Raw genomic sequence first — 19,138 nt, forward strand, 5'->3', positions numbered from 1 at the left:
CAGAAAAATACGAGCATTGCATGGTATTGTAGGGAAAGCTGAACCACAGCCAGTTGGGATGAGGCATTTTTTATCCCAAACGTTTTTTAAATACCACACAAACAATCATGGGATTATTTTAGATCAGAAAAGACCTCCAAGATCATCAAGTCCAACCTTTGACCAATCACCTCTGACACTGCTCCTTACAGAGGAGCTGAAATGCTCAACAGGAATGACAGAGAGGCTGGTGCTGTTTACACAGAATAATTTGGAAAATAAATATGGGGGGAAATCATTGAAAGAAACTACTTTCTCAGGGGGGTGTTTTCCAGAATGCATTTTCCCTTTGGTGCAGCCCCAGCTGGTCAGCAGGGTTTGTACAAGCTGTGCAGCAAACCCAGCTCTCATGCAGAAGCAAACAGAGCCACTTTTACTACTTTTCTCCAAACTCCGTGGTGATCTGACAGCCACACACGCTCGACAAACCACGCACAACTTCTACTCCCACTGACACAGGCACAGCTCCACTGTCTTCAGGGACTGTGAGAGTTGTACCTCTGTAGCTGGGAAGAAAAATCTTCTCTAAGCTGTTCACTGAATTGGAAAAACAGCTCAAGTGCAGCCCTGACTTCTCTCTTAGAAAACCACCACAACACCCAGGGCAAGGCCCAGCTTGAAGCTGTGGGACAGCTCAGGATGAGATCTTTCCTTCAGCAAGACTTTCCACCCTGATGCCTCAGGTAGAATTAACATAAACCTGGCATTTGATCAGCTCATTCTGTCAGTGCCACGCTCAGTTTCCTCACACTGCTTTCACTGTGGGCAGTTTGAACTCTTCAGAACAGAAAATGAGAGATCCTTTCCCAAGCTGAGCTGTGATATGTGCACGAACCTCCCAGGCCGGGCTCCAGGGGGACCTGGGGATTTCTGGGGATTTCTGGGGATTTCTATGCTATGGGAGCACACCTGTGTACAGCAGGGGAGGATCCCAAGTCCCAGGAATGAGGAGTGAGCCGGGATACGTACCGAGGTACCCACACACACCGGAACCCAGCACATGCTCTAGAATGCACTGGATTTAAATAATTTCTTTTTTAATTTTTTAAAAAGTGCAGTTGACCTGAAATGGAAAAGAACTGTCTTTTATGTTCACTGTAAACTTGTCAAAAGGAATCTGCTCTTTAAAAACTGTGCTAAAATAGTCAATTTATACAACAGAGCACTAGATGAAGCTACCATAAATTCCTCTTCACCAATTATTACTCTATTGTGTCAGTTATAGTACTGCATATACGTAGAAGAAGCAAAACGGTGGTAGCTACTATTAGTGAGTACAACAAACCCAGGGAATAATTCGAGTTCAACGCTCCCATGAAGTAGCAATAACATTTAAACCACAGGACAGTTAGAATTCAGTACTTTGAAGTGCATCAGAGTCACACTGTTGATCATCAGCAGTATGGAGCAAGGTTATCAGAGAGTCAGCAGTAATGGTCGGGAAGGACACGGCAACACCACAGAGTGAGGGGGCACCCACCACGGTCCGTCGGTGTCACCACGGGAGCGTCACCCAGCCAGCAGCACCCGCGCCACCCCGGGCACGGCAGGGACAAAGCCTCTTCCTTCCATCAGTAGTTCCAGAGGGACGGAGCTCGGGCGGGCCCCGCCGGGGGTGGGGAGCAGGGAGCAGCCTCCGGGCTCGGTGACGGCGGGCGCTGCCGGGGCAGGGTGCTGACGTGATCCCACGCTGTAAACATCGCGCTCCTCCTCTCCCAGGCACGTCCCGCCTCCGGCTCCGCACAAAGTCTTTCGTTGGCAAGGATTCTGGGACGCTCTGCGGGTTCACCAAGCAGCTCTCCCTGCGGGAACGTGGTGGGTGTCTCCTACAGCCCGTTGCTGTTCCTGTGGCTGAGCGGGGGCTTCGAGAGCTCCACCACTGTGGAGCGGGATTTGTTGAGGAACTTTGGAGCCCGGCGCAGCAACCTCTGGGCCTCGGTGAAAGCCTCTGTCAGCTCCTTTTTCCACTGAACAAACTCGGGGTCGCTCTGCAAGAGACACAGAAGCAGTTTGGTGTGAAGGCTGCGTGCTGGAATCACGTCGGGATCACCAATTACCGAAACAAGGGCGACTCCGACGTGGGTGAGGGAGAGAAAATGATGCATCTGACTCCATCAGCAGCAGGCTAAATAATTACTTTATTACACTATGCTATGTGCATAGTATAATATAATAATTACTTTATATTATAATAATAATTACTTTATTATACTATGCTATATGCATTGTATCTAAACTGAATCTGCCTTGCTCACAACTGCACAGAACTGCACTCATCTCTGATTCTCTCGTGACAGTCCAACACACAAACACACTTGGCCCTGATAGCCCAAGGGAACAAAACATCCCCACTCTGGGTAAAAAAATCTTCATATTGCATTCTACTTTGGCACAGCACAGGCACAGCAAGTGATAAGAACTGTGTTTTCTTTTCTGAGGTTCAGAGAATGTGAAACCCAGAAATATTCCTGGGAAGAATTGTGCCTTTTTCTCTACGAAGAGAAATGTGGCAACAGTTTGGCACTTCATCCTACGTGGTGACTTCTCTTGTAGCCACATTTCTCCTCACAGAGAAAAAGCAAGGCACAATTCTTCCCGAGAATATTTCTAGGTTTCACATTCTCTGAACATCAGAGTAAGGAAAAAACAATTCTTACCTCAATTGCTGCACCTCTTGTTGCTCACAAGTGGAATGCATTATGGAAGATTGTTTCCCTGAAGGGAATTGGTAATTAGATTTTGGTGTGAGTGTTTTGATTCACTGACCCCTTGGATCCAGGTGTGTGTGTGTGTGTGTGTCAGGACTGTAGGCTGACAGTCACCAGATGTTGTGCAGTGGAGTGCAGTTGAGTGCTTGGCAGACTCAGTTTAGATGTAATGTAATACAGTGTAATACAGTATAGAATAATATAGTATAATAAAGTAACTAATCAGCCTTCTGATATCAATGGAGTCCTCCTCATCATTCTTCTCCTTTGTTGGGGGCAAAAATATCTATGATATTCTCTGTCAGACAGCACTTCAGGGAAGATATTTTCATTTTCCAAAGGAATGAACAACTTTGGGTATTGCCCATGTGCAATTCTCCATCACCCCAATGAAAGCTGGTACAATGTTTTGAAGACCTGAGCACTCTCCCCTTCCACACATGAGCTCCAGCAGCTCCCCACAGTGAGACACGAGCCAACGAGGCCCTTGGAGCTTGAGAAGTTTGGGGGTTTTTAGCTATTTAATAAACCCAACTCATTTTGTCCCAAATGCCACTGAAATCCATGACAAGCTGCAGGTTTCCTGCTTTCAGAACTCAAGGGTGATAAACATTTCAGCTCTGCTTCACCAAGTGCCTTAGTTAACATGCAACAGGATGAGCACAAAAACATGTCAATTGTTTGTCATATGCAAAACAATCTGATCAGGTTATCAAAAAATCAAGTCTTACCTCACACTGTAGGACAAACTGTTTTCCTCCTTTAATTCTCAGTAAGATGCATTTCTTATCTTTAATTTGTGTTTCTTCAACAGATACTATTTGTTCCATTGTCAGCAGGTTTTGCTGCAGCATTTGCAAAAGAGCAGAGAATTAATTGAAAAAAATGCTGTTGCCCATCAAATAAAGCCACTATCTCATTTTCCTGGACTATCCACATGAATTAAGTGATGAACATTAAATGTCATTACACAAACATTTATTTCTGAAGGCTGGGTCATGAACTAAAGATAGATAGTAAGGTAAGAGAGAGATTTACAAGGGGCTTTGTTGCTTCAATAGTGACAACAAAATATCAGTTCTGAAAGCCAGTAATGACAGCATGAAATAAGAATCTACAAATAGGTGTGTCTGCAAACAGAATATTCACTATTTTCCCTCAAGAGTTGCATATAATTTGATACATTTTTCAAGCATTACTGTTATTACCAAAAAAAGGCAATTTCACTACTTCAAAGAGCTGAAAGGGAATATTTCAGCACTGAATACTTACAAAGAGAACATAACACAGCAGTGTGCAGGAAAACTCTCCCTATGGACTGCAGAGTACACAATGTCTTAAATTCCAAACGCTTCCTTAATTTAAATATACAAATTATCTGCCCTGTACATGAGCACAGCTGGGCTACACTACAGCCACTATAGCATTTTCTTGGAAATAAAATGCTATAGCATTTGCCACCTTACCAGTTTGTGTTTTTTTGTATAAATAGTCCAGAGGTCCTAAACGAAAAACAACACCATCAACTACCAAAATCCTTTAAAAACACAACAAAACAAACAGGTTTCTCAAGTCAACTTTATGTCTCCTGTGTGCAGTGCAAGCTATGTGTTAACTACAGAGAGACAGGAGAGAAGATACTCAAATGGGCTTTTACTCAGAGAAAACTCCTGCCCCAGGAGAACTCCTGGGCACGCCAGGTGTGTCCCAGCTGCAGCAGAGCTGCCAGGGCCCCTCACTCACCCGGGACTCTCCTTCTCCTCGCCACTCCAGCCGGTTGGGGAAGAGGTAAAAGTAACGCCGCTGCCACTGAGTCAGGAAGGGGTTCCCCAGCTTGAGCATGTAGCCATGCATGATACAGTCCTTGCCCAGGGCATAATCTAAACCAAGAGGAGATGTTAGTGAGCAAAGCTACGGGAGGTGCAGCTGAAGGCATTCTGAGACAGCTCTGTGCAGGACGGAGCCCCGGACCTGCCGTGCCCTCAGCAGGGTCAGATCACACACACAGCCCCAGCCCTGCCCTAACCACACAGCTGCTGGGGCTGCAGAGCAGGGAACAAGGGCAGGACTTGGCTCTTAAAGAAGTATCTCACTGGAGGAAGTTTTTAAAGCGCTGAATGCTGCTCTCCAGAGTTTGGGGGTTTGATGCGACACCCCCGTGCAAGCTGCAGTTTGCTGTGCAAAACCTCCTGGGGCCCTTCCCAGCTCCTGGGCAGGAAATCAAACCCCACACACTGGGAAGGTGGGGAGGCCCTGGCACAGGGGGCCCAGAGAAGCTGTGGCTGCCCCTGGATCCCTGGAAGTGTCCAAGGCCAGGCTGGACAGAGCTTGGAGCAGCCTGGGACAGTAGAAGGTGTCCCAGCCCATGGCACTGGGGTGGAACTGAATGGGCTTTAAGATCCTTTCCAACCCAAACCATTCCAGGACTCTTGTGATTCCATGAATCTCCTTCCAAAGCCTGATGTCATCATTCAGCATTTCAAAACATTAAGAAAGATCTTAAGCAACACGACAGCAATTAAACAAATCCTAACGATTCCTGGGAATGGCAGCAATGGGAGAACTCCAAACCCAGGAATTACTACCTAGCAGCAAAAGATGAGAGAAGTGTAAGGACAGATTACCTTCCTCGTGGCCAAGCTGCTTATTTTTAGCCCTTTTTCTGGCCTCAATTTTATCTGTGTCTGCATTTACTGCATCATAAACAGTTTCTGCTACTTCTTGCTGCCAACGCTCCGATATTACCAGAGGGAAGTTCTTATATAACTCCTGGTCACTATCAAGCAACTTGCAAGAGAAAAACAACAAAAAACCCAACATTTTAATAACTTTCACTACTCTTATCCCCAACAGTTAATAGTTACCCATGCAACAGTATTATTTGACACGATGGATTGAACTCAAAGCTTCACAAAACAAACAGATGCAAGCAAGAGAAGCACAGACACTAATTTAAGCAAAGATATTAATTTATGTGCAGAGAATAGGCCACCTGCTCAAAACTTGTTTGGTTTGATAGCTCCAAAATCCTCACTCAACACTGCCCCATAATGCTCTCTAGACATTTAAACAATTACTCCAATGTAAGCAGCAGTACTCTTAAGTTTGCTGCACAAAAACTTCCCCAGCCCAAAAACTCCATGAATAAGTGCAAAGATACCTTTTCCACAGCAAAGCCTTCCAGGCTTCCACAGCTTTATATTCTTAATAATCAACCCTCAGAATTCATCAGCATGTGCTGCAGATCTCAGTTTTACTGGTAGAAGGATTCTTTTCTCCACTAATCCTTTGAGTACTTAAATTGAATTGCACTGAAGAAAATCAGGAGAAAAAATCCTTCACCAAAAGGGCTTCCCAGCACTGAGCAGGGCAGTGGTGGAGTGCCCATCCCTGGAGGAGCTCAAAGCTGTGTGGATGCAGCAGCAACAGCTGCAGCAGCAGCTTAATTCTCCTGCTGCAGTCAGGCCAGGCACTCCTGGAACAGATATTCTCCTTTTCAGAGATCCACTCTATATCCAGCAGGAAAATACACACCCAGAAGATCTCCCTGCAGCCCCCAAGGAAAGGGGAACAGCCATAGGCATCCCCTGAGGGCTCCCCCCTCATAACCCCAAAGCTCACATGCTCTTTTTGGGGGTCACAGGACGCTCTGCAGAACAAATTCAACCCCAGGGAGCAGGGAGGAGAGCAAAGGGTTCAAACTGTGGTGCCCAGGGCAGAGAGGGCTCCTGGCACCTTCGCTGGCAGCTGACTCAGGCAGGAATCCTCCTGTCCCCTCTGGAAGCCCGTGACACCCAGGGGGGCTGTGCTGTCCCTCCCTGACTCACCCCCAAGGGTAAATTTATCCCCTGGGCAGCCTGAGCTATGAGATTCTGAGACCAAACTGGAGATGACACAGCACTGACCTGCTGGTGATTCACATTCCACGAGAGGAGCTCTCACTAAATCATAAATCATGTCATTGAGAACCTCTGAGCCCCTCAAGAAATAAAAAGACTCCCTGGCTCTTCCTTGCAAAATGTTCCTCTGAATCCTGGCATTGCAGGATCACAGCAGACTGGAATCCTGCCAGGCTAACATTGATGCTGAAGATGTGGAATTTTCTGGGATAAAGAACATCCTGGGCTCTCTGCACTTTTCTGTGCCAGCTTCTGTCACCACAGCAGGTGACACTGACAGACGAGCTCCCTTTTAGGCTCACTGAGTACTTAATGGGGCTTTTTCCTTATAAAGTTTAGAACAATTAGTTTCCCTCCTGACTCACTTCTGTAAGAACAAGAATGAGATCTGTTCTACTGCAGAAATGGGTGATGAAAACAATGAAGGGCACTGACCCAAGCCCTGCTGCCTCAAAGTCCCAGGGAAACTTCAGAGAGTGGAGGAATTCACAGGGGGGTCACCCCCTCCATGTGAGTCCCAAAGGGGCCAGCAGCTCTAACTTCTCTATTTTTTAATATAATTTATATTATTTTCATTACATTTTGGATAATGTAAATCAGAACCTGAAAATTTCTTTTGCCACTCTTCTAACTTATGACATTGCTACTATTAACACAGTTTGTAATTTTAAAGATTTTTCCCCAGCACTCTCTGACCACTCAACTATTAAAATAAGGTTTAGTTTAGCTCCATTTCTCCAAGCTACCAGAAATAAATCCCAACTTTTAAACACACAAACCATAAGGTATTCTTGAAAAACTGAGGCTCTCCCAATTCTTCCCTGACCATTTGAAACATCTCCTTCATCACATAAAACTTTTGGTAAGAAAGTAGATTTCAGTTAACCTAAAAACTTAAGAACTTGTAAAGCAACAACAAACAGGGGAACCAGCCCAAGGTACAGCACGGATTGATTCTCCCAGCCTGAAGGAATTCCTTGCACATCCAGAGCCCTGAAGCAAAGGAATGCCACACACACATGGAAAGCCAAGCACAGCAGTCCCAGTGCCACCCTGCAGCACTGAGAGGTGGGTACCTTAATGCCTTTAGTGTCCTCTTCATCAAAGGAGCCAATATCAAAAGCATCTGCTGCATTGACTTCTCCCCGGGGAGGAATCAGGGGGGGAGGGTACTAGAAATTGAAATCAGCATCATTAAAGACAAATTCATGGGTATTATTTAACTCCCTTCTGTAGTCATGCACAACCTTTGTATTTTTTGCACAGATTACACCTGACTGTGCCAGAGTGCCCCCCTTGGAATTAAACTTCAGAGCAAAATTGTTGGCACTTCTTTTAATTAGAGCTCCTTCAAAAATCTGGGGATAAAACTCCCCAGTTTAGAGACAGCAAAGGAAAGGAAACATGCAGTCATTTGAGCCTGGAAATGTTATCATTTACTCCTAACAATCAGGAAGTTCTGTAGTAATGAATATCCAAATATTCATCAACAACCCTCCCAGTATTTGTGTGAGTGAGCACTTGTGCTGGGCACTGTGACCCTCAGGTTTTCTGTTCAGTACCTGTTTGGGTTTAGTTTCCTTTTACTGCTTTACCAAGTCAGTTAAATTACTGTCTTTATCCTTTACCTTCTGTAAATAGACTTGCTGCCAATCAATGCCTTTGAAGAAAGGATGTTCCTTTACTTCTTGTGCGCTGCAAAACAGAAGTGACTGAAGTCAACAAATGAAAGAGCTTTTCAAGTGTATTCAAGGAATACAAAGCCCTCAAAGGTCACATTTCTATCACTTGAGAACATCAGGGAAATGCTCTTTTTTTTGCCAAATAAAATACAAGAATTCCTCAGTAAACAACAGGAGAGAAGATTTTCATGTGGAAACACTTGGAACACTGCTCTAGGGCTGGCAGGCAAGAACTCCTGATGGCACTCCATCATTTCCAACAGCAAACAACGTTCCTCTGTGTCAGATCCCAACACTGATCTGTGTCAATCCCAAACACTGCTCTGGGTCAGATCCCAACATGGATCTGGGTCAGATCCCAAACACAGATCCAGGTCAGATCCCAAACATGGATCTGGGTCAGATCCCAACAATCCTATGGGTCAGATCCCAAACATGGATGTGGACCAGATCCCAACCACAGATCTAGGTCAGATCCCAAACATGGATCTGGGTCAGATCCCAACAATCCTATGGGTCAGATCCCAAACATGGATGTGGACCAGATCTCAAAAAAAAAACAGATCTGGGTCAGATCCCAAACACTGCTCTGACTCAGAGCCCCATCACTGCTTGTAAATAACCAGATGACTCCACACCATTTGACATTAAACAAATTTTATGGGAAAATAATCAACTCCTCTTGTTATCTCCCAGGGAAAAGCAATCTCAGGTCATTATCAAAGAGGGCTCCAAAACAAAAACCCTTTGAATCTCCCACTGGAACTGGAGCCAGCCCCAGGCTCAGGTGTGACCATCTACCTGTTATCACACATCCCAATGGTTTCTCAACAGTTGTTTACTCCTCTCCCTTTCTCTCTCAGTCTCACACTGGCTTTTTAAGCAGGAGATAACAATTTCATGAACAGCTACAAGCAAGGTGAGTCTGGCAGGAGCAAGGAGTGTTTTGTAGTGAAGAAACAAAACAAAAGCTCTTTTCCTCAGAAAAATCAAGTGACAGGCAGCACCAGCAATACTCCCATCCCAGCTTTTTGCTTGGTGGTTTTGGGATTGTTTTTTGGATTGGTTTTTTGGGGTTTTTTTGGTACTATGCTCTTATCATTACAGATACAATATAAGCAATAAATTTTCCCTATCAGTATGTCTGAGTCAAGTCATATGATTTCATGCCAAAACAGATCAGGCAAAACCAGAAAAACAACCGAGGGATGAGAAGCAGGAACACCACCCAATGCAAGCATGACTGCAGGGAACTCAGAGAAAGGCTTTAAGGACAGAAATTGTCCAAAAAACATGTCCAAACCGAAGGAATCTGAAATGTAATTCCATGCAGCAGCACTTTTTAATGTTCTCTTTCCAAAATTAAAATCCTCACAACAGGAAGCAGATTTTCACTCATTGACAGAGAAATGGAAATTTTTCAAGGCAGAGGTCCAAGGAGAAGACAACACCTACCTTCTTCCTTGGCATCCAAGCCTCTTGCTCACATCCCTCTGCAGGAGCCCTTCCAGAAGGGACTTCAGCTCAGGAGAAAAGGAATCTGGGAGCTCCACATTCTGTGGAGAAAGGAAATACAAAGAGATATTCCACCATTTTCTCTGCTGGTGTTTGGAAACAGCTCTTCTGCGTGCAGATACAGTTCTCTGGGACAACAGGGGGTGCAGTTCCAGTTTTAGGGGAAATGGGAGCTCAGGGAACACGGGGATGTCACTGGGGCCAGGCCTTACCACGGTGAGCGTCATCCGGTCGATCTCGTGCTTATCTTTGGTTTTGTGCTGCCTGAAAGGGCTGTGCCTGTGGAAAGAAGAAAAAGAATGCTAATAAATAAATGCAAAGCCTCAGCATATCAGGGTATTTCAGCTGTGGCAATGCCAGGAAAGAGTGGAGCATCCTGTTAGTTCCATCCTTCCCCCTCATCACCCCCGTCCTGCAGAGCAATCTGATCCACAGGAAGGTGAGTAGAAAGTTGGGTAATTCTTCAACAGTGATCTGGCCTTTAAGATGTGCTTCAAATGCCTCACCAATTACATCTATCTCCCAAAAACCTGAACAGTTTTCAGCTAACAATTAAACCCCAAGCAGCCATCACCCACAGGGATTTAAATCCAAGGATTTCTACAGGGAAGGTGAGCATGACCCACTGAACTCACCATTCCCCATCATGGAAAGTAAAGAGATAAGAGATCACAGATCCCACAGCATCAGCCACTGGGAAGATATCTGATGGTATCTTATAAATTATCAGCTTCATCCCTTTCCTGCTTTATAATTCTGGCTTGAATTTGAATTTTCCTCTAAGCTACACAAGACTGTGACCCATTAGAGATTTATCACACAGTCCTTCGTGAAAGAAGCAGTACTGTAGTAAGAGATATTTTGGTTATATTTAGGATATAGTCCCTGCTTCTTTTCTTTAAAACCTTGAGGGGATGATGTTTTTCACAATCAAAATGTTACTCACTTATCAATTCCATTAATTAGCTATTCTAAAGCATTCTGGCTTACCACATGGCAGAGTGTACCAGCATGTTTCAACTAGAGACCTGCTACTCCCAAGTTATTTTCCTTTTATTCTCAAAAATGTTCTGATTGATGAATGCAATGGATGGACCAGGACTTCAATTTTTCTCTTTTCAGCATGACAGGTAAATGGTTCCCACACAGCCTCATGTACTCTGACAAGGAGGCTCTGAGTAGATCAGGGAAGAAAATGATTCACTGGCGACTTATGGGCAGATTCTGTGCCAGACTAAATTTACCAAATACCAAGAAATGGCACCATGTGCCCAGCCCTTGTTTGGTGATGTGTTTAATTGGCTTCAGAACAGATGAGGAATGAGAGTTCACTGTGAATAATGCTCTAGCTTCTGGCTGAGCACTGATACCACCCTGAACATCTCTGCCAGGGACAAAGACTGGCAATTTCAACACCACTCCTCTCTTTATTTGCACCCTTACATAGTCTGCTTTGTGCACAATTAATGTTAAATTGATACAGCTCTAGAGTTCAATTCACAAGTCACACACTGACCTTCCTTTGTACAATGCCTGCAATGGAGATAAAAGCTTATAATTAATTATGTGTGAGGACACAGGATGACCTAATGATCAACCTTTACAGAGAAGCACTGTGAAAAGCCTCAGATTTCTTCTGGTTTCCATTAACACTGAGGATGCCTTTTTCAACAAGCACTTGCCCATCAGTGCTTGTTGACTGCTCAGATAAATCCCATGGCATTAATCAATTCTAGACACGTAAGTTTAATGAGGAGGTAATTGCTGACAAAGCTGCAATTATTGTGTACCTTTGGACACTGGTAAGGTAACAGGGCAGATTCAGCAAATGGAAGGATCCACACCTTGTACCTGGCCCAAACCCTGCAGGAGGGAAGGCTGAGTAGGACCCAAAAAGGGACCAGTGCAGCCAAGAGCTCCTCCACACCAGGTCTCAACACAAAGCCCATGATTCAACAGGGCTGCTTGGAGCACTCCAAGGACCAACATCTCAGCACTTAAAACACTGCCAGAGAGGAGCAAACTGCTGCCTGCAGCAGTGCAAAGAGCAGACAGAAGTGCCTTCCTCATGTCCCACACCTGTGGCTACTACAGGATGCTTGGGTTGGGTTTGGTTTGGAAGAAAAAGCCTGGTTTTGTCACACATGGGCCAGCACTGAGGCTTCACTTCAGAGAATCTGACACACCATGTCCTGCTATTCCAAGGGACACCCACAGAGGCCCCCAGGCTCCCAAAGGCAAGGCAGGAGCCCCACTCACCCCCTCAGCAGCTTGAAGAGCATGCAGCCCAGGGAGAACCAGTCAGCACTGCTGTCGTAGGCTGTGCCCTTCTGCAGCACCTCGGGGGCCATGTACCCGTGGGTTCCTCTGCAGAGCACAACAGCACAAAGCATTCATTACATCCAACATTATCACTGGGGAAAAAATCATTAAAAACAAGTATTCTCTCAATAAGACAGCCCAGTTTGGAAAGAATTAATTTTAACCATTTTATTTTGCTGCCAATGGGTTTTATGTGTCACCTGTGTGAGCACAGGGCACTCCTGAGCTCACCCCTGGGCACCACTAAGAAGCAGCCACCAGGTACTGCTTTTACCCTTGACATACTCAAAACATACGGACTTTTTTCAAGAAGCTACAGAATTGCAAATCTCTTAAGGTGTGACAGGCTGGAGTTTCCCGTTTTGCATAAATTCCGAGACTAAATCAGGGCAATTGAGGACCTGAGAATGAAACGTGCCAGGTAAGATATGAATCCACACCCAACTCCAGGAATTCACATCCCAGTTAAATCCTGATGCTGAGAAGCAGAAAATAAAATAATTTGCTTCTAGTTCCATGAAGATCCAGAAAGAGAAAGACACAATAAATCCAGGATTTTAGTCAGTTTGGGAATATTTAATTACCAGGTTGGGACAATTAAAGCAATCTGGTACTTTAACTCAGTCAGGTTCTTCTCTGAGCAGTGAATCATCCCGAAATAATGTGTCATCTCCCAGCCATGCCTACACATCAGCTGCTACAACTGTGCAGGAAAACAGGGAGAGGAGCCCAAAAAACCTCATTACAGCCACCAGCTCAGCAAGCCTGGGCCACACAAGTGTCATTCCTCCCCTTCAGGCAAAGTTAAGTTATAAAGACAAATTCAGGATGGATTTAGCACTACCTGTATGTGCAGCAGAGCCCCCAGACATGATACTTACACACTGGCATGCGGCTTCTTTTTGGAGAAGTCACAAGCCAGCCCAAGGTCTGATATCCTCACGTGCCCATGTTCATCCAGCAGGATATTTGCAGGCTGGAAACCAACAGAAGGAGGTGAGTGCTTGGTATTCCCCAGCTGACAACTGCAAACTCTCACAGCACAGCAACTCAAACATCAATACTCCCTGGTAATTGGTAATTGCCTTCTTTTATTTAACATCAATATACCAGGCACTTCCTAGATAAAAAATCCACGTTCTCACAGAGCACTACCATCAACTCCACAGGTTATGAAATACTGAATAACAGGAGGGAATAACCAGGCAAGGTTTGAACACAAAGCAGGAAATAAATGAATAATCCATTCTGGCCTCAAGGTGCTTTTGGTTTCTTCACAGCAGGGTCTGTGTGTGGCTCTTACATCTTTTATTCTCAGTCTCTGGGCAGATTTTCATCCCCTTGTGCTGTCACCTGGTCCAGGGACTCTTCTCTGGGACCTGTCCTTGATTTCCCAAGTGCCAGTGAAACCCCCAGCACCTGTCCTGCTGCTGTCCCCTGTTACACACACAAAGGCCTCTTTCAGGGCTCCCAGAAATACACTATATCCTCTAAATTATTGCCATCAGGGAGATCAGTAACACTTCACAGGATTTACAGTGACCCCCAGGAAGCCTCTCCCGGGCTGGTTAAACTGGATAATGGCACAGATTAGAACGACTTTGAAAACTCAGTACAAAAATCTGGCAGATAAAGAAATAATCCTGCCAAGGAAGGGTTTCAGGAAGGGTAATCCATGGAAGTTATCTGAGGGCTGTGTGGATTCAGGCACCCAGCAGCCCTTACCTTCAGGTCTCTGTACACCACGAAGCGATTGTGCATGTGCTCTAACCCCAGGATGATTTCAGTAGCATAAAACCTCATCTCTTTTTCAGAAAACACTCCGTGCTGGGAGAGGTGGTAGTGCAAATCTCCTCCTGAAATGAGAATTGAGATGTAATTAAGTGAACAGTAAAATCTTACCCTGCAGGCAGACAGGGTGACACTGTGGGGGAACAGCTCAGCTTTTGTAGGTTCTTATTACCTGAGGATCACACAGCCCCACCCTCTGCAAATCTGTGTGGTGACAAAACAGCTGAGAAAGTTCATACAGAGATTTGATCAGTCTGAAACTCCATTTTAAAATGCATTTATTTCATAAACATTTGCATTCAGTGACTAATCCAGCAGAGGATTTCCACATCAGCAAAGGCTGTACCACACACTGGTTTGTGGAGAGCAGAATAAAACCAGCTCATAGGCTTGAGGGACCAACCGTCTCAGCAATCCTCCTGCCAAAATTTCTGCATCATCATCATCATCTGAACAAGCCTTGCTTACCATTCATGAGGTCCAGAATGAAGCAGAGCTTGTCAGGGGTGTGGAAGGCATAGGTCATACAGACTATAAAAGGACAGTCCTGCAAGGGAAAAGCAAAGAGGTTCACCTCAGGCAAAAAGCAAAGTGTGACCTAGGGAAGATAAAAATACATCTGGTGTTTTTCCTGTGCTATTTGCCAGTATTCCCAAATTCTCTCCTGAAATTCAGATTCACTGGTAGCCCCTGTCCCCCCAATGAGGGCCCTGCCCAGGTGACAGTGAAGGTGTTTGGCCTCCAGTAGCATTTCCAACAGAAGATTGAAGGAATGTGAACACCCCAGGCAGGAGCTGGGATTCTGGAGCATTACAATGTTCAGGAAGCAGCTACAGCAACATCCAGATCCTGCAAAACCCACAACACAAGGGCTGTGGGAGCAGGTTTAGGAGGTCAGAGCAGAGCAGCCAGGGCAGGGATGGGCTTCACCTCACCTCCTGATGCACCTGAACCTCAATTCACCCCATGTCTAAGACAAGCAGCCATAAAAAATTCCACTGGAAAAACACATCTTTGTTCCCAAGGTCTGCTTGTGTGCTGGTACCTCCAGGACACACATTCAAAACCCCAGGGCAGCAGCTGGCAGACCTTCCTCTGCACTTGTAAGTGCTGCATGCAAGGGCTAATTCAGAATTATGGAATTGCTGAGGTTGGAAAACCCGTCTGAGACTGAGGGATTCAGCCAAGGCCACCACTAACCCACGTCCCCAGGTGCCACATCCACAGATCTTAAAATCCTTCCTGGGATGTGACTCCACCACTGCCCTGGGCAGCTGTGCCAGGGCTGGAGAACCCTTTCCATGAGGAATGGACCTGCTCTGTCCCGCTGGCCACACTATTCCTGACACAAGGAGGCTCTTGGCTAACGACCAGGGGGTGGCTGCACCTCCTCAACTTCTTCTCCAAAGCCATATGGGATGGAACCAAGGAATGCTTTGGGTTGTGAGGCACCTTAAAGCTCATCTCACCCCAAGCCCCTGCCATGGGCAGGGACACCCTGTGGGAGCACGGCAGGGCTGTGGGGTGGCTCTGCAGTGATCCCTTTGGGAACGGCTGTGCTCCATCCCATCCCACATCCGACCCCAAAGGCAGAGCAGCCCCGCACACCCTGCAGGAAGCACAGCCCCACGTGGCTCCAACAAAGTCCTGGAGCTGCAGGATGGAGCAGGGAAAGCTCTGGGAATCTCTGACAGGAACTTGCTCCCTTCCCAATTTAGAAACAGCAAAACACGGCGGCCTTGGGCAGCGTGGGGCGGCTCCAGAGAGAGGAAAGGGAGGGACAGGGACACTCAGAGCCCCTCATCCTTCCATGGGCTTGAGATAGAAAGGTTTCTTTGTATTTCTAAATCTTCATAAATTTATAAATCTTAAAAATATTACATTACATAAACAATATATTTATATGTTATATAATAACATAAAATATATTGTATATAAATATTATCAATCTTTATATATATTATTTATGCATCTTTACAAATAAAAATTATATTTCAGGGATCCCCACAGTGCCAGGGTATTGTATTTGTGGGGTGTCCCAATGAAGGAAGGAATGATGAATCTGACTTCTCATTTTCAGAAGGCTAATTTATTATTTTAGATACTATACTAAATAATACTATACTAAACTATACTAAAGAATACAGAAAATATATTTACACAATGCTAAATAAGATAATGAAAACTCGTGACTCTCTCCAGAGTCTCAACACAGCTTGGCACTGATTGGCCATAGAGTAAAAACAACTCACATCAGAAACTAATGAAACAATCACCTGTGGGTGAACAACCTCTAAACACATCCCAGACCAGTAAAACACAGGAGAATCAAATGAGATAAGAATTGTTTCCCTTTTCTCTGAGGCTTTTCAGCTTCCCAGGAGAAAAATCCTGGGCAAAGGGATTTTTCAGAAAATGTGAATGGCACACCAGGGTACCTCCTGCCCCTCTCCAACCCAACTGCAGTTTGTGTTTTGCACCCCCCAAACAGGAGGGATGGGTGTGAAACATCTGCACAACATTCAGGAAAAAAATTCCTAACTGGCCCTAAAAATAAGGAGCCTGATGTGGTGTCTAACACAAGACACCACCTCTGGTTATGAACTCTGTGCTGGGGACTATTGTAGCTGCCACTTAACTTCACAACAGCAGCTTTAGCAGAATTATTAACTTAATTTCCTGCATCGACTGGGTAATTCAGAAGTGTCCCCAAGCAGGGCTCCTAAAATTTCAGAGCAATCTAATTACCCAGAAGGATTTAGTGGTAGAATTTAAACACCACACATAGAAAAATAAAAAGGTTTTTCTACAGTAGAACATAGCTTGCTTATATTTTTATGGATTTTAAAAATAGGAGTTATCTGGAAGTGTAAATGTGATGCATAACTCATTTTTGTGCAAGCATTCCTAATTTCATCACTACCCTCTCCTTGCTTAACAGAGAGAAAAACTGTACTGCAGTATTTTCCTGACACAAAAAACACAGCAAAAGAGTATTCTACAGCATTAAAAAAAAACACCCTACAGTTATTTTTTTTAAAGAACACATAAAGCAATAAAACCAATTTCCCTGGAGAGCAATTCTTCATTGCAGTCAACTTTCCTCTCTGATGAAAATAAGCAACATTATGACATTAATGTGTGAATTAAGACCAGTTTGGAAAGAGTCCCTTACATCCAAACAATCTTGGATTGAATCCAGAGAAATGCTGAAGTCAAATTTGTGGCAATAAATCATGTGGAAGGAAAAAAAAATATCAGAGCAACCATTTAAAAAAAGGTAGAAATGTGATATTTTAAAGACATTAGCACACTAAAAAGTGCTCTAGGAGGAAACCTTTGCTTTTGACTCTTCCCTGAAAGCCAAGCACTGAGCTTTGGGGCACAAAGTGACAGCAAACAGGGGACAAAGGTGTGCAGAGCACAGAGCAGCTGTGTCCCAGTTTAACTGGAGGGCAGCTCTGTCCTGACATGTCACCAAAGATGTGTCAGTGCCTGAAACAGTGAAAACCAACCAAGTACCTGTTCTGCTCCAAAAAGCCAGATTATTGATCTCCTGGGGTGTCCTGGGCAGGGCCCTCCAAGTGAGGATATTCTGGGATTATATTTATCATCCCTTGGAGGAAATCTTGATTGCAGCCATCAGTAAAATCATCTCAAGAAGATCTGGGTAAGGCAGCTGAGCTGCTGAGGTTTTTTTAGAAAGAAAAAACTGGGAGCCACAACAGAGAGGAGGCACAGCCCTGCACAGCCCCTGGTCTTGCAACACAGATGGAATGATCCCCTCCTACCCTCAGGAAAAGATTCATGGAATAACCATTCCTTCCACAAGCAATTTGGGACTGGCTGGTTCCATAGTGTCCATCACCACCTTGGTGATTTCCATGTTCCAGTTTTCAACAGGAATCAGGCAAATATTGGCTACTACAGAAATGAAGTATCTTTTTGTTTTAACAGAAAGTAAAATCTTTTCCCTACTCTGTGACCTTCCAAGGATTTCACAACGCCTTCCCAGCCTGTGGGAGGGGAAGATGGGGCCTGTGTCTTCCAGAAGAGGAAACACAAAGCTCAGTGACAGTTTGTCCCCGTTACACCACAGTGACACAGCAAAGGCGCCGACAGAGACCGAGCCCTGCAGAGCCAAATTTGGTGCCACCAGGACCATCCAAGAGGCTCCAGATGCTCTGTTGTACTCCTGACCCCACTGGAAATTGCTGCTCTCTCTAAACCCATGGAAAGCTGCTCTCATCACACAGCCACGACCAACTCCAGCATGGGAGCTCGTGCTCCAGGGTGCTGGGGAATGCCAGGGCTTGAGGTGGATTAACAGAGCTGATTACACAACCAGCTGTGTCATCTGCACAGCTGTTATTATGCATTTTTTGCAGAGACATCTGGATTCCCAGTTAAATGACTAATTGTACTGTGATGGATTTCCCAGTTCCACTCTGCTCTGGGCAGTGCAGAACTGTCCCTGGGCACACCACGAGCCACTGCAGCCTCCCAGCTTCTGTTCAGGGACTGAAGGAATTCTCTTATTCCAGCACCTTCAAACCAATCTCATTCTGCATATTCCAAGTGCTCCAGCTTCTCCTGCCCAGGTGTACCTGACCTGAATGAGCAGCACTTTGTTACAAAACCTCTCTTCAAAGCCCTTCAGATTTCTGAGGATCTGAAAGAAATGTCACTCTAACGAGCTGATAATCCTTAACAAAAGAAACAAATGTTTCCTCCTGCTGCTGCCCCTGCTTAAAGCCTCACCGTGTGCTGGCCTGTGAGAAAACTGCCTCCACCAGCTGCTCCTGAACTATTTTCTCTTGGAATCTCTAGACATGCAAATTCACATTCAGTGCTGGAGCCACAGAATCACAAATTAAAGTTAATGGGACCATTATTACTCATTTGCCTCGATTTCTTGTCTAGTCTCTACTACAGACCCACTCCCCACTGGTTTTCAGGAATCCTGACACACCTGGACAAACCACAACTTATCTCTGGTGAAAACAGGTAACTTGATCAAAAAGCCTGAAGGGATAAATCCCAGATCCCAGAACAGTTTGGGCTGGAAGGGACCTTCAAGTTCATCCAGTTCCACCCCTGCAAGGCAGGGACACTTTCCACTATCCCAGGCTGTTCCAAGCCCCATCCAACCTGGCCTGGGACATTTGAGGGATGGGGCAGC

The 19,138-nt window shown here is 45.2% G+C and overlaps 1 protein-coding gene across 2 annotated transcripts in view; it reads right to left on the reverse strand.

The window, feature by feature from the left end:
* Nucleotides 1-19,138, reverse strand: part of GRK3 (G protein-coupled receptor kinase 3) — a 56,757-nt gene continuing 37,619 nt past the window's right edge. For both annotated transcript variants that reach the window (XM_039724407.1, XM_039724408.1), the window contains 12 exons: nt 14,425-14,503; nt 13,891-14,021; nt 13,047-13,141; nt 12,103-12,210; nt 10,056-10,122; nt 9,784-9,884; nt 8,275-8,341; nt 7,723-7,818; nt 5,372-5,534; nt 4,491-4,627; nt 3,479-3,592; nt 1-2,027 (listed from right to left, as the gene is read on the reverse strand). In XM_039724407.1, the coding sequence (XP_039580341.1) occupies nt 1,866-2,027; nt 3,479-3,592; nt 4,491-4,627; nt 5,372-5,534; nt 7,723-7,818; nt 8,275-8,341; nt 9,784-9,884; nt 10,056-10,122; nt 12,103-12,210; nt 13,047-13,141; nt 13,891-14,021; nt 14,425-14,503 (1,320 nt within the window). In that variant the 3' untranslated portion in view covers nt 1-1,865. The remainder of the gene's footprint in view (nt 2,028-3,478; nt 3,593-4,490; nt 4,628-5,371; nt 5,535-7,722; nt 7,819-8,274; nt 8,342-9,783; nt 9,885-10,055; nt 10,123-12,102; nt 12,211-13,046; nt 13,142-13,890; nt 14,022-14,424; nt 14,504-19,138) is intronic.

Source organism: Passer montanus, unplaced genomic scaffold (genome assembly GCF_014805655.1).
Source record: "Passer montanus isolate IOZ18808 unplaced genomic scaffold, ASM1480565v1 scaffold53, whole genome shotgun sequence".
NCBI lineage: Eukaryota > Metazoa > Chordata > Aves > Passeriformes > Passeridae > Passer > Passer montanus.